Source organism: Panthera onca, chromosome A1 (genome assembly GCF_046562875.1).
Source record: "Panthera onca isolate mPanOnc1 chromosome A1, mPanOnc1 haplotype 2, whole genome shotgun sequence".
Classification (NCBI taxonomy): domain Eukaryota; kingdom Metazoa; phylum Chordata; class Mammalia; order Carnivora; family Felidae; genus Panthera; species Panthera onca.
The window spans coordinates 160,829,315-160,841,993 of record NC_138339.1 but is presented as its reverse complement, the minus strand read 5'-3'; the positions used below and the strand labels follow the sequence as shown (position 1 = coordinate 160,841,993).

At 49.2% G+C, this 12,679-nt stretch overlaps 1 protein-coding gene across 2 annotated transcripts in view; it reads left to right on the top strand.

Moving 5' to 3' along the window:
- The window catches only part of COL4A2 (collagen type IV alpha 2 chain), a 174,379-nt gene that overhangs the window by 95,571 nt on the left and 66,129 nt on the right, over positions 1-12,679 (top strand). For both annotated transcript variants that reach the window (XM_078453055.2, XM_078453054.2), the window contains exons 5-8: positions 6,908-7,042; positions 7,129-7,173; positions 10,068-10,184; positions 12,108-12,179. In XM_078453055.2, coding sequence (XP_078309181.1) covers positions 6,908-7,042; positions 7,129-7,173; positions 10,068-10,184; positions 12,108-12,179 — 369 coding nt within the window. The remainder of the gene's footprint in view (positions 1-6,907; positions 7,043-7,128; positions 7,174-10,067; positions 10,185-12,107; positions 12,180-12,679) is intronic.

Genomic DNA, 12,679 nt, shown 5'->3' with positions numbered 1-12,679 from the left:
AGGGGCAGAGAGAGAGGGAGACACAGAATTCGAAGCAAGCTCCAGGCTCCCAGCACAGAGCCCAATGCAGGGCTCAAACCCACAGACCATGAGATCATGACCTGAGCCAAAGTTGGACACTTAACCGACTGAGCCACCCAGACGCCCCTTAACTTTTTCATGTTTATTATTTTTAAGAGAGAGAGAGTGTGTGAGCAGGGGAGGGGGAGAGGGAGAGGAGACACAGAATCCGAAGCAGGCTCCAGGCTCCGAGCCTTCCACACAGAGCCCGATGCGGGGCTCAAACTCATGAACCCTGAGATCATGAGCTGGGCTGAAGTCGGATGCTCAACTGACTGAGCCACCCAGGCGCCCCCAGACTTGTCCTCTTAATGTGTGTCTTTACCAGACTCTTCTCTTCACTTGTATTTAAGTTAATTTTGTCGAGGTAATATTTTGCGTGCAATTTAGTGGATACTGACAGTCGTGTACAGCTACATGTAATCGTGAAGGAAGACAGGTCCATGAGCCCCAAAAGTCTCAGTCTCTTCCCTCCCTTTGCCTCCACCCCCGGCCACCACTGCTCTGTTTCCTGTGCCTAGTTTGGCTTTCTCTGAATGTCGTAAGTCAGATATCAGCATAGCATCCTACCAGCGGGATGGGTGGGATGAGCTTCCCTCACCATGACGCCCCGAGATCCGTCCTCCATGTTGCACACATCAGGTCATTTCCCCCCTTGTGTTGCTAAGTGGTATTCCATTTTACGAACGTACCAGTTCCTACACTCATCAGCTGCTGGACATCCAGGGTTTCAGCTGAAATAAACCAAACCGCTATGAACGTTTACCTACAGGTCTTACGGTAAGCGGATGTTTAACTTTATAAGAAACTGCCACACTTTCCCAGAGAGGCTACCCATTCCGCATCACACCGGCAGCCTCCCCGGCATGGTCCTGGCATGCCGTCCTGCCGGGCGACCCACCCCTGGGGGGCTGTCCTGACCATAGCCCTCCCTGGTGGCACCAGCGTGGACTGGCTTCCCTCTGGTCGTCTTCTCTGAGGAAGAGTGGGTTCAGATCTCATATCGAGTGTCTCTGTCCTCGATTTCTGGGTGTACTCTGGACAAAAGTCACGTATCAGACATATGTGTTCTGGAAATATGCCCCCCCCCCCATCTGTAGCTGCTCTTTATTTCTTGATGGTACCTTTAAGATCAAGCCTTCTGGTGTTTTCAACATTTTTCTTTTACGGTTCATGATCTCTGGGGCGCGTCTAAGAAACAGTTGCCTAATGCAAAGTCGCTAAGACTCTTCCCTGTGTGCTTTTCTTCAGAAAGTTAGAGTTTTAGCTCCTACACTCAGGTCTGTGACCCTTTTTGACCACACATGTGTACATGGAACCAGACGAGGGTCACGGTTTATTTCCTTACGTGTGGATGTATTTGCTTTGCATAGATGCTGGTGCTGTGGCCAGTGCCAAATAATTTTGGAGAGCAGGACTTCCAAGGCCAGTATAGTTCTACCTCATATAGGTGGAATCCGTGATTCGGAATGGTAGCCGGGGCAGGGCTGGTGTTCTGTTACGCCAAAGAAGCCACAGGCAAAGGGTGGCGGACCGACCACGGGCTCTGTCTCGCGTGGATCGGGCGGCTGCTCGTTACTGCTGATTGTTATCGTACAGGTTCTGTCCTGTTCCGATGCCTCCACGTTATCATGAGCTCAGAAAATGGTACAGACTCACCCGGCCAGGGCCATCAAAAAACTCACTCACCCTAAGAACGGCGGCGAAGTCTGAGTTGTAGCTGAAGGAATTGTTTTCTTGGATCCTCAGAGGTAGCCCTGCCCAGCATCTGGGCCATTTGACGTATTTTCTAATGAGCTGGGACCTGGGCTGGAATCCCCAGAGGGTCACCGAGAAGGGCAGCATCGGAAGGGCCGGGAAGGCCTGGAACGCACCGCCAGCAGCCGAGGAAGGGAGGGGCCCCCCAGGGGACGGGAGAGGATATGGGGTGTCTGCTGGGGCCCGCTGCCCATAAAAGGCAAGACAGGAAGAGTCAACTTCAGAAAGAGAAGGGATTTCCTACTATTCACATGTTGGCCAGTAAGTGAAAAGCTTATTCTTATTCGAGCAGGAAAATACTGTACTGTAAATTAAAAATCCTGATGTGCAGTGAAGCAGGGTTTTATCCTTGGAAACATTTCTCTTTATCCTTCTCTGATAAAGGAAGCTATTTTTTTTTTTTTACCTTCCTCCCCACAGAGAGCTGTAAGGTTAACAAGCTGCGGATGGAAACAGGCACCCCCTTGGGGCCGCGTGTGAGGCCACACTTCTCGGGCCCCGCTTCATGATCAGCGCCCCACCTTCGCGTCCGCGTCCGCAGGCCCGGAGTCACCCCCGCGTGCACATAGCTGGTTATATTCTGCCCTTTTCTCAGAAGTGAAAATTCCAAGTTCAGGAAAGCTTAGTAAGAGTCTCAGGCCTTGAAGTGCATTCTGGCCGCAGCCGCGGTATTTGAGCAATGTGTATTCAAGTCTGGACGCATTCTATCCACCTTTCCAGACTTCAGCTTCCACCGCCGACCCTGGATCCCACACGGGCTCCAGGAGTGATTTCAAGAAGGAGACATGATGAGCAACCTTCCGTCCTCACAGGGAGCAAAGTTGGTTCTGGCCTGTTGCAGATCCCACTGAAGCCTAAGACCCAGAAAAGTTCATTAGAAATAGTACTTAACAAACGTAAATATTAGATCTTCCTCTGCCTGATGCAGTAAACACTCAACTGTTTTTCTAAGACCCGACTTCATTTTTTATTAAATGAGATTTTTATTAAAAGATACCTGCTTCTGTGAGAATGTTGCAGGGGGAGGGGTGTTGAGCAGTAAGCCTCCCGGGCTACTGTACAAAGAAACCCCCCGGGGAGGGTGGTCACTGAAGCTCCAGGAGGGTCCGGGCCAAGCCTGGGACTCCGCATTTCTCTCAAGCTCCCAGATGGAGCTGATTCAGGTCGAGGACCTCACTCAGAGCAGCAATGATGTAATGGAACACGGAAGCTTCAGAACCGGCCCACTCCCCGACCCAACTTCACGATACTGGGCTCCTTCCAGAGCCCCCGCTGTCTCCTCTCAAGTGGGGGGTGACAGTTGTCACGTGTTTGGCATGGGGGTAAAATAAGATAAACCGTTTTTTCAAACCAAGACAGGGGCGCCTGGGCAGCTCAGTCAGTTAAGCGTCAGACTTCAGCTCAGCTCATGATCTCCTGCTTCGTGAGTTCGAGCCCCATGTCGGGCTCACAGCTGTTGGTGCAGACCCCGCTTCAGATCCTCTGTCCCCCTCTCTCTGTCCCACCCCGTCCTGCACTCTCTCAAAAATAGAAACGTTTTTAAAGATTTTTAAAAATAAAACCTATAACAGGCACTTCATCCCAGAAGATACGCGATTTAATGATGCTTTTTCCTTTGTCCTGTCTCCCAGCGAGTAACACGTAGATCTGAATCAGATCGCCTGGCGGGACGGGGGTCACAGCACATGGTCCCTCCACTCCTTTCACAGCGTCTGCTGGCTTTTAAGAAATGTTTCTCAGGAATGCTTTTGTCAAGTGCGCCGCAAGACTCTCAGGAGCCCTTGAGGTTTATGCAGAGACATTCAAACTAGACGTCTCCTTCTGGGGTAATTTTTATTTTTAACGTCACTTAGAACAAAAGGAAGGGAAGAGATGGAAATAGGTTTTCCGACCGTGACCTTCCCACTAAGGGTGGAAGTTGGTGATAATTAGCACAGAGGAAGCTCCTTTTCATTAGCTGATCATTCCAACTGCTCTTGACAGACACACTGGATGCCCTGGCCGGCAGGATATCCTCGGGTAAATCTCAGGCCTGATGACTAAAACATTCAGAGCAAGGTCCTTGACCTTGACGTCAATGTCCACTTCGCCTCAACAGCACAGCGTTTGCACTGTGGACAAGAGCGAGGGTCCAGTCCGTGGGGACGAAGGTCTGATTCAGATTTTCTCCAGACTCTTCCTGGCCCTTCCCCAGGGTGGAAGCTGGATGGAATTTGTGAAATGTCCCATCTGTCAGAAGCTCAAGATAAACTCCTCAGAATGTCACCATCCTCACACCCACCACGATGGCTAGAACTTCTAAGAAAGGGAAAAGAGCGAGTGCTAGCAAGGGTGTGGAGAAATCTGGAACCCTCACAAACCACTGCTGGGAATGGACGTGATGCAGCCACTGTGGGAAGCAGTCTGGCAGTTCCTGAAAAAGTTAGACAATTGCCAGAAGGCACAGCCATTCCGTTCCGAAGTCTGTACCCAGAAGAATCGAAAACAGGCACTCACACAGGTAATTGTACGTGCACGTCCATAGTAGCACGAGCCACAATGGCCCTAAGGTGGGAACCCCGTAAATGCCCATGAATGGATGAAATGGACAAATTGTGGTCTCTCCATACAATGAGTATGATTCAGCCGTGGAAGTGAATGGGGTACTGCAGGTGCTACCCCATGGGAGAACCTCAGAAATTCTATGGTAAGTGGAAGAAGCCAGGCACAAAAGGTCACGTATCATACATATGACTCCATATATGTGAAATACCCAGAATGGATAGATCCCACAGACACGGAGAGCAGACAGCAAATATAGGGGCAGTGAGGAGTGTCTGCTCAGTGGGTACGGGTTTCCGTTTGGGGTGATGGGAATGTTCTAGACCTAGATAGAACTGGTGGGTAGAGAACACTGTGAATGTGCTAGAAGCCCCTTTAAAGGGTCTGTGTTGTGTTATGGGAATTTCACAGTGATAGCACGCCTCAGAAGAGGAAAGGCTCATTCCAAAAGCCAGACTTCCCATCCAAGAAACAAAGGCTGAAAAGAAGTTTACTGACAATGGCAGGAAAGTGAGTACATGATGTCGCTATCACTTTTCCCATCAAAGGGAACCGAGGAGAGGTTACTGAAGGCACGACAAGAATGTGGTTTTTCATCATGAAGACACACATGTTCTGCTGTGGTTAACAGTAGGTGCCGCTCCTAGTTGGAGGCGTGCAGTGAGCCCCCCCGATGGGGATGAACTTTGTAGACGATAAAAGTGACAGTGTTACTGAAGAACATTTTACGCCCAAAAGGACGCTCGCCGTGCGAGCCTCACCATGACTGGGGGCATTCGAGGGCTTGGGGCATACCGCATAATCACAAGAAGGTGGTATTCTAACAGTGCCAACAAAACAAAAATGATTACGACTGGAGAAGATCCGTAAAAATCAGAATCAAAGCACGTTTTGTCCCCACACTTCCAGCAAATGTAGCAGGCAGAAGGCCTGAGCACTAGCCTAGGGTGAGCCTGGGGTTCGTGTGTTCATATGGTCAGGGCTACCCACCTTCCAGCACAACCCTCCTCAACGAGGGGGAGACAAGAAAGGGGCGATAGCCCCCTTTTACCGCATTGTTCAAAGACACGAAATACCCTGGCTTCACCACTGCCTGTGATGCTTGCACTCAGACGGAGTATCTGGTGAGTTCCACCTTGACCGGACCCTCCGGAACACGAGGAGGGTAGAGCAAGAGAACCCATCATCTCCAGAACTGACCTGGCCCAGAGGGAGCCCTAAGGGGGCATACCAAATCACCCTTTGTTGGAGGAGGCAGGGGTCCCGAGCTTCGGGGCAGGTCTCATCCATCGACTCGATCTTAACCTCCATCCGTATCTTCCGCCTCCGAGAAATTCTGACCGCTTCCCCCGCACCTGGGCCCCACGTCCACAGGCGTCGGCAGTGTTGGGAGGTGAGGCCCCCACACCCCCCGGCCAGGTGAATAATCGCCCGTGGCGTGGATGGACCCCATTTTGTATACTCACCATCTCCCAGGAAACGCCGTGCGTCTGCTCTTTGGCTGCTGGGGAAGATGCTACAGCGAACACAGGCGTCTAAGCACCTGTTCGGTCTCCACTCCCAGCGATTTTGAGGATTCTCCCAGAAGTGGGTTGCTGGATGGAATGGCAATTCTCTGTTTAATTTTTGAGGACCCACCATCCTGTTCCACGTCGGCCGTGCCGTTTTACGTCCCCACGCGCAGTGCCGAGCGCTCCGATTTCTCCGTGTGCTCACCAGCACATCATTTTGTCTTTTTTTTAAATAATGGCCACTCATGTCCGATGGCCACGGGTGTGGATTGTTACAGGCTTCAGACACCTTTAATGTTTCTCTGTGTGTGCGTGTAGTATGTGTGTAGACAGGAGATTATCTGATCACTTAAACATCTGGGGATCATTTTGATACCTGAGTGCCATATACATTTCCATCCTGTTACAGGCATTATACTGAGTAGAGATAAAATATTGGAAATCTGTTTGGAATTTTCTTGTTAACTGAGAACACATTTTTTATTAAAAAAAAAAAAAGCCAGGTAAGGGGTGCCTGCGTGGCTCAGTCAGTTAAGCGTCCGACTTTGGCTCAGGTCATGATCTCACGGTCTGTGGGTTCGATCCCCGCGTCGAGCTCTGTGCAGACAGCTGGGAGCCGGGAGCCTGCTTCAGATTCTGTGTCTCCCTCTCTCTCTGCCCTTCCCCTGCTCACGCTCTCTCACTCTCTCTCTCTCAAAAATAAATAAATAAACATTAAAATTTTTTTAAAAAGCCAAGTAAGCTGATTCTTTCATCCCAACCTAATGCCAGCATTTCACGGTAACGCGACATTAGTGATCTAGGATGATTTTTTTTTCTCACATTTAACATGTTTTTTTTTCTTTTAACACTCTAGGCCTTCTTTCTTAGCCAGAAGTCACTCTGTGGCAATTGTGGCAGGAGATAGAACTGTCTACATGTGATGTTCCCTGGACATCATAGCTCTTTGAGAATGAAAAGCGTCGTTTCAAAAGCAGCACGCTGGAAAATGCTCGTCTGTTGTTATTAACCGTGATTAAACTCTGTTGTTTCTGCAGGGCCAGCCAGGGCCAGTGGGCCCCCAGGGGTACACCGGGCCCCCAGGCCTGCAGGGATTCCCAGGACTGCAGGGCCGCAAAGGTGACAAGGGCGAGAGGGGGTCACCGGGGATCACAGGACCGAAAGGAGATGTGGTATGATGACTTCTCATGTTCCCTCCACTTTTGTGACGGGCAGTGGGTGTCCTGGCCCACAGTAAGCTTGTCTGCCTTCCTTACAGGGAGCAAGAGGCGTTTCCGGATTCCCTGGTGCCGACGGAATTCCCGTAAGTGTTTTGTAAGATTTTGTAGGATTTTAAAACACCGAACACATGCTAAGCAAGCTCCTGACTTACAGAAGCATTTCTACCTAGGCCTCCTGTTTGGTTTACGAAATGAAGTAGGGCTCTCAGTGCATCCTTTTTCCCCTGGAAATACGGCACAGATTGGTTCCTTTGTAAATGTTCTTCTGTGCTTGGCTTTGGAATCGAGGCTACTTGGAGAAAACCGGACCTGGTTTTGTAATGGAAGGCTAGCACGTTAGATATGCGCAATCAGAATGCGGCTTGACATTTTGTTGGAACCGTAAAGCGACCTGAACATAAAGGGGCACAGCCGAGATGGTGGGTGGGAGGACGCCCTCTGCTGGACGTTGGTGACGCTTCCCCAGTTCTCTAGTGAACCATGCGTAAGTGAGAAGAAAAGACAGGGTTTGTCCATGAGAAAATCTCAAAATGCAATAAAATGTGTTTTTCTAACCTAGTTTACTTTACTTCTTGTGGTATAAAAAAAAAATAAACACAGCAGCCTGTCTCTCAACCTCTTTCACAAGGATCCGTGAGCAGATTCCCAGGGTCTGCCTCCTACGGATCCCAGCCGCAGGGACAGATGTGTTTATGACACATGCTTTCGCCTGCTGCTGAGGTTTGAGGACATCTGCTTCAGGAACCTCCCTCGTGTGCACACATCCGAGCCCTTACCCCACATGCCCACACCCCCTGCCCCTGTGTTAGCACGCACATCTACACGCGTGTGCACACATAACAGATGCATTCCCAGAGCTGTGGAAGCAGGACAGCCGCCTTGTAGGAGGGAACACAGAAGAGCCATCACAGAGAGGAGGTTCTTCAGAATGCCGGCTGCACACCCAGGAGGCTGTGCAGCGGTACAGGAAGGCGGTCAGGGCTACAGACAGGCCACACGCAGACCTGAGGCCCACGTGACGGTGACCTGACCCGGAGCGTCCCCTGGACGGGGGCTCACACGCACCAGTTAGGACACACAGCTGTGTGAACAAGTAAGGTAGTCACTTCCCCATTAGTCAGAGTCAAAGAATCTAGATTTTCAGGGATAAACAAATAATGATAGCATTTTCCTACCAAACGCCTGCAACAAAACCACCTATTCTTAAACCGCTTTCTTGAGCTCTTTGGGCCTCCTTGTTGGTTTTGTCTTCTGGAAGTCGAAATCTGAGTTTAAAAGGAGGGATGTGGAAAAACAGTATAGCTACTCTGAGTCATATTTGGTTTTTCCACTGTATGCCTATTTACTCTGAGGAGGAAATAGTTCACAAGTTGGAGAGGCAGTATCTTCACATGAGAGAGTGGTCACAGTAAGCAGGTAACTGAGCGGTTTCCGCATAATCTCCGTGCTGCTGACAATGGCCTCGCCCACTGACCACAGGACTCTGGAACTGCACATACGTGCACCCATGTGCCATCTGCCCCCCGGCTAATTTTAGCCACTTAGGAGCCATATATAAAATGTGATGTGCAGTCAGATCTTAAGAGCCGTGTCCAGTTAGATGTTGAACATGAGACGGGCGGTCGGTTCAAGGTAATTGCAATTTTTCTTTGAAGAACAGTCTGCAACTAACGTCTGACTGACACGCCATGTCACATGACTTAGATCAGTTCCAAGGGAGCAAGAAAGGCCAACAGGAGACAGATCACTCCGGAGAGGAGTGAAGAACTTGAGTTACGAAAAGCATCACGGAAGACCGCACAGATCGTGAGCAGAGCACCCACCGGGCTTATTTTCTCAGGCTGAATTTGAAGGATCAGCTTTCAGAGACCCCTAAAAAAAGGCCTGTAGTTGGCCACTACCAAGGCAGCTGGCTGCACTCTCAGCTGGAGAGATGGATGGTACCCCGTGATTTCCAGGGCGGAGGGGATTTCTCTCGTCTACCAGGGGATTGGCTGTTGGATCTGTGCTTGTCTGAGGGTCCCAGTTAAAGCAGCGGCTTTGAGTGTCTAAAGGAGAGCGATGAGAGGTAGACAACGAAATTAAAATGCAACTCTTCTCGTTGTGTTTCTTAATATCGTTCAGGGTCCAGGCACTCTATGTAGGATTCGTTCATTTCTCTTGAAATGTCCCAAATTTCTCAACGTAAGTGTAAAAGGCATCCTAATGGGGCCTCAAAAAATCCACTCTGGAATGTATGCTTGGTCCATTGTCAGCAAAAGCAAAATTTTAGAAAGATTAAGAAGATGGCATATATCTAAACACGTGCCGTGGGAAGAAACAGCAAAATAGGCCGTGGTCTCATAGTACGTAAGCAGCAGCTCATTAACTCAGCCTGACTCCCTAGCTATTCAAAAGACATTTGGTCATGCTGCCTTCCCTCCCCTCCCCCACCCCGACATCTCTGAACATCAGATGTTGCTTTTATTGGCTTTATTCGAAAGCAAATAAGAGGAAATCAGTTCTTCTACATATGGCGAAGTCATGGATGAAATCCCATCGGGGGGCAGGAGGAGTGTGAATCTCTTTCCTGTGTAGGATGTGAGTCTGTCAACTCACCCTCTACAGTTCAGTTGGGCACAAAAGATGGGGCCCCTTATTGTCCTTGAAAGACCTAGCCGCTTCCAGAGTGCCTTCTAGAAGTTTTAAATCTACCGTGACCCGTCCCTGCTGACACAGACCTCCCGATAGACCGGCGGTAATGGACTTCTTTACCCAGCCCATGGCAAACAGAACTTTGTCCTGAAGGCCTTTCTCCTGCTCAGAACCGAACCTGTGTGCCTCCATTTACTTAATCTTTCATTCACCCACCTGCTGGTTTTGAGTTCTCTTTGCCCTTGGGTTCATGCAGGGTGGGAAGATTTAGAAGTGTTTTATCACGCTCTTCATGAGAATGCCAGACTGTGTGCTAGAAGGCTCACCTACTCTTCTCTCCCAGGGACACCCGGGGCAAGGTGGGCCCAGAGGGCCACCTGGTCACGATGGCTGCAACGGGACGAGAGGAGACGTGGGCCACCAGGGACCCGTCGGCCCCGGGGGGTTCATTGGCCCTCCTGTGAGTATCAGGGCAGCGGGTGTGGCTGGGGTGGTGAACTCCAGGAGCTGGGGGGCCGGCCCTTGTCCGCAGACGGGTGGAGGATGTGTGGTGTGCCTTTCATGGGCCCATCCAGAAGGCCCTTTTAGAAATTGTGTAAGAGAGACTTTCCAAGGAGGGCGGGTTGGCTCCTGTGGACCCCTCGGCCGGGGCGGGTGTGCTCAGCCCGGCTCCTGCACCCCCAGGCAGGTGCTCCCCTGTCCCTAGGCAGCGGTCAGGATGCACACGTTCCTGCAGACATCTCGGCATGATTTTCCTGAGTCCAGAGAACTTCATTCTCCAAATTTATTCTGTAAACAAGATAGAAAATAATGCGTGTGGTTTGTATCGTGCAGTTTTACCTGTGTCCTTGCATTTCCCCCCATGCTACAATTCAAGTAACAGGGAAGAATTGGGCAAGAGCAAAAACAAAATCAAAAGGCTTAATTAGAGCTTGACAGAATGCCGTTAGCTCCCATCTTGTTAGATTCTAAAATCCTCTGTGACATGGAAACAGCCCCTGCAGGTAGAAGTGTGCTTTTTTTTTTTTTTTATGGAAAACTTCCGTGTATTCATCTATTTTGTAGACTCAGTTTTCAGGTCTTTGCAAAGAATCTTGAAATGTTTTCCATTTCTGTATGGCTGCCTTCTTGCCATCAAAATATTGCAAAGTCAGGGTTTTGCCAACATCTTATTTGGTAAAACTTTTTATTTAAGAAAACATTTCTAAGACTGGGGAAGAATATTCACACGTTCCTCGCCGTGTGTTTCCCCCTGAAGTTCGTGGATTTCTCTTATTCTCGCTTCTCCTCCCCAGTCCTCTCCCTGGGTTGTCTTTTATGTGTGGGTCACCTTGTCAACGAGGACCATCACTTTCCAGTCTGCTGTAATGTCATGAAACTATCATTATCAATAAATATAACCATCACTTTAAAATACTGATTTTAGGGGCACCTGGGTGGCTCAGTCGGTTAAGCGTCCGACTTCGGCTCAGGTCATGATCTCACAGTTTGTGGGTTCAAGCCCCGCATTGGGCTCTGTGCTGACAGCTCAGAGCCTGGAGCCTGTTTCAGATTCTGTGTCTCCCTCTCTCTCTGCCCCTCCCCTGTTCACACTCTGTCTCTGTCTCAAAAATAAATAAACATTTTAAAAAATTTAAATAAAATACTGATTTTATATGGGCACCTGGGTGACTCAGTCGGTTAAGCGTCCGACTTCGGCTCAGGTCATGATCTCACAGTTCGTGGGTTCAAGCCCCACATTGGGCTCTGTGCTGACAGCTCAGAGCCTGGAGCCTGCTTGGGATTCTGTCTGTGTGTGTGTCTCTCTCTCTGCCCCTCCCACTCTTGCACTCTGTCTCTCTGTGTGTCTTAAGATTAAATGTTTAAAAAAAAATTTTTTAATACTGATTTCATACACAGACATTGAAAGACATTCATCCGCATACGATGTGCACACGTACTGAGTGTATTTGTCACAATTCCACTTTTCCAGAATGACCCAGCATCTTTCCCAAAAATAGTGCTTCAGAACATATGTGTTAATATCTTTAGCACCCTAATGCCCAAGAAAAGACAAAGTGTATTATTACGAAGAGAAACAACATGTTGGTATCCTGAAGGATTCGTTTACTGAGCATCCTTTTGGGTTTTTGTAAATAACCTAAGTCCTATAAAACGTTTCCATTTTAACTTTGAAGGAAGATACTATTGGGTAAATGCGAAAGTCTCATCTTTGTGGCTGAATGTAGGACTGGTGTTCAGAATAACCCAAATAAGCCGTAAGGACCACTGACATTGCCCATAACAGACAATGTCTAATCACCCACATGGCTAGCACTGACTGCACTGAGTGTTCATGGGCCTTTCTGTGTTTTCTCTGTCTTTCACGTCCTGTCTACCATAGGGGCCCCAAGGACCCAAGGGGCAGAAAGGTGAGCCGTACGCGCTTTCCAGTGTGGACCGCGACAAATACAGGGTATGTTCGCTAGAGGTGGGACTCGTGCCTGAGCTATCAGGGTAATTCCTAATAATAACAAAACTTCCCTAGTATGATGGCTGAGCTATAAGCAAGTGCCTCTGGGGTGGTAGAACAGCCCAGCACCATGAAGAAGCTAAAAACCTTCTATTTCTATCCTGGGGCGCCTGGGGGGCTCAGTCGATTAAGCATCCAACTCTCTCAGGTCACGATCTCACCGTTCGTGGGATCAAACCCCAGGTAGGGCTCTGTGCTGACAGTGTGGAGCCTGATTGGGATTCTGTCTCTCTCTCAAAATAAGTAAACTAAAAAAAATCATCGATTTCCCATCGGGGTGACATTTACCTGTGGGTGCACACCTTTCCAGTCTGTATTCACAATGCCCCAGATAAAGGGTAGCATTACCAAGCCCCTGGCGGGGCTGATATAGTTTCCAAATTTGTTTCCAAAGTTGTGATAAAATGTAACTAAATCTAAAGACACTTAAAAACCAGAACTCT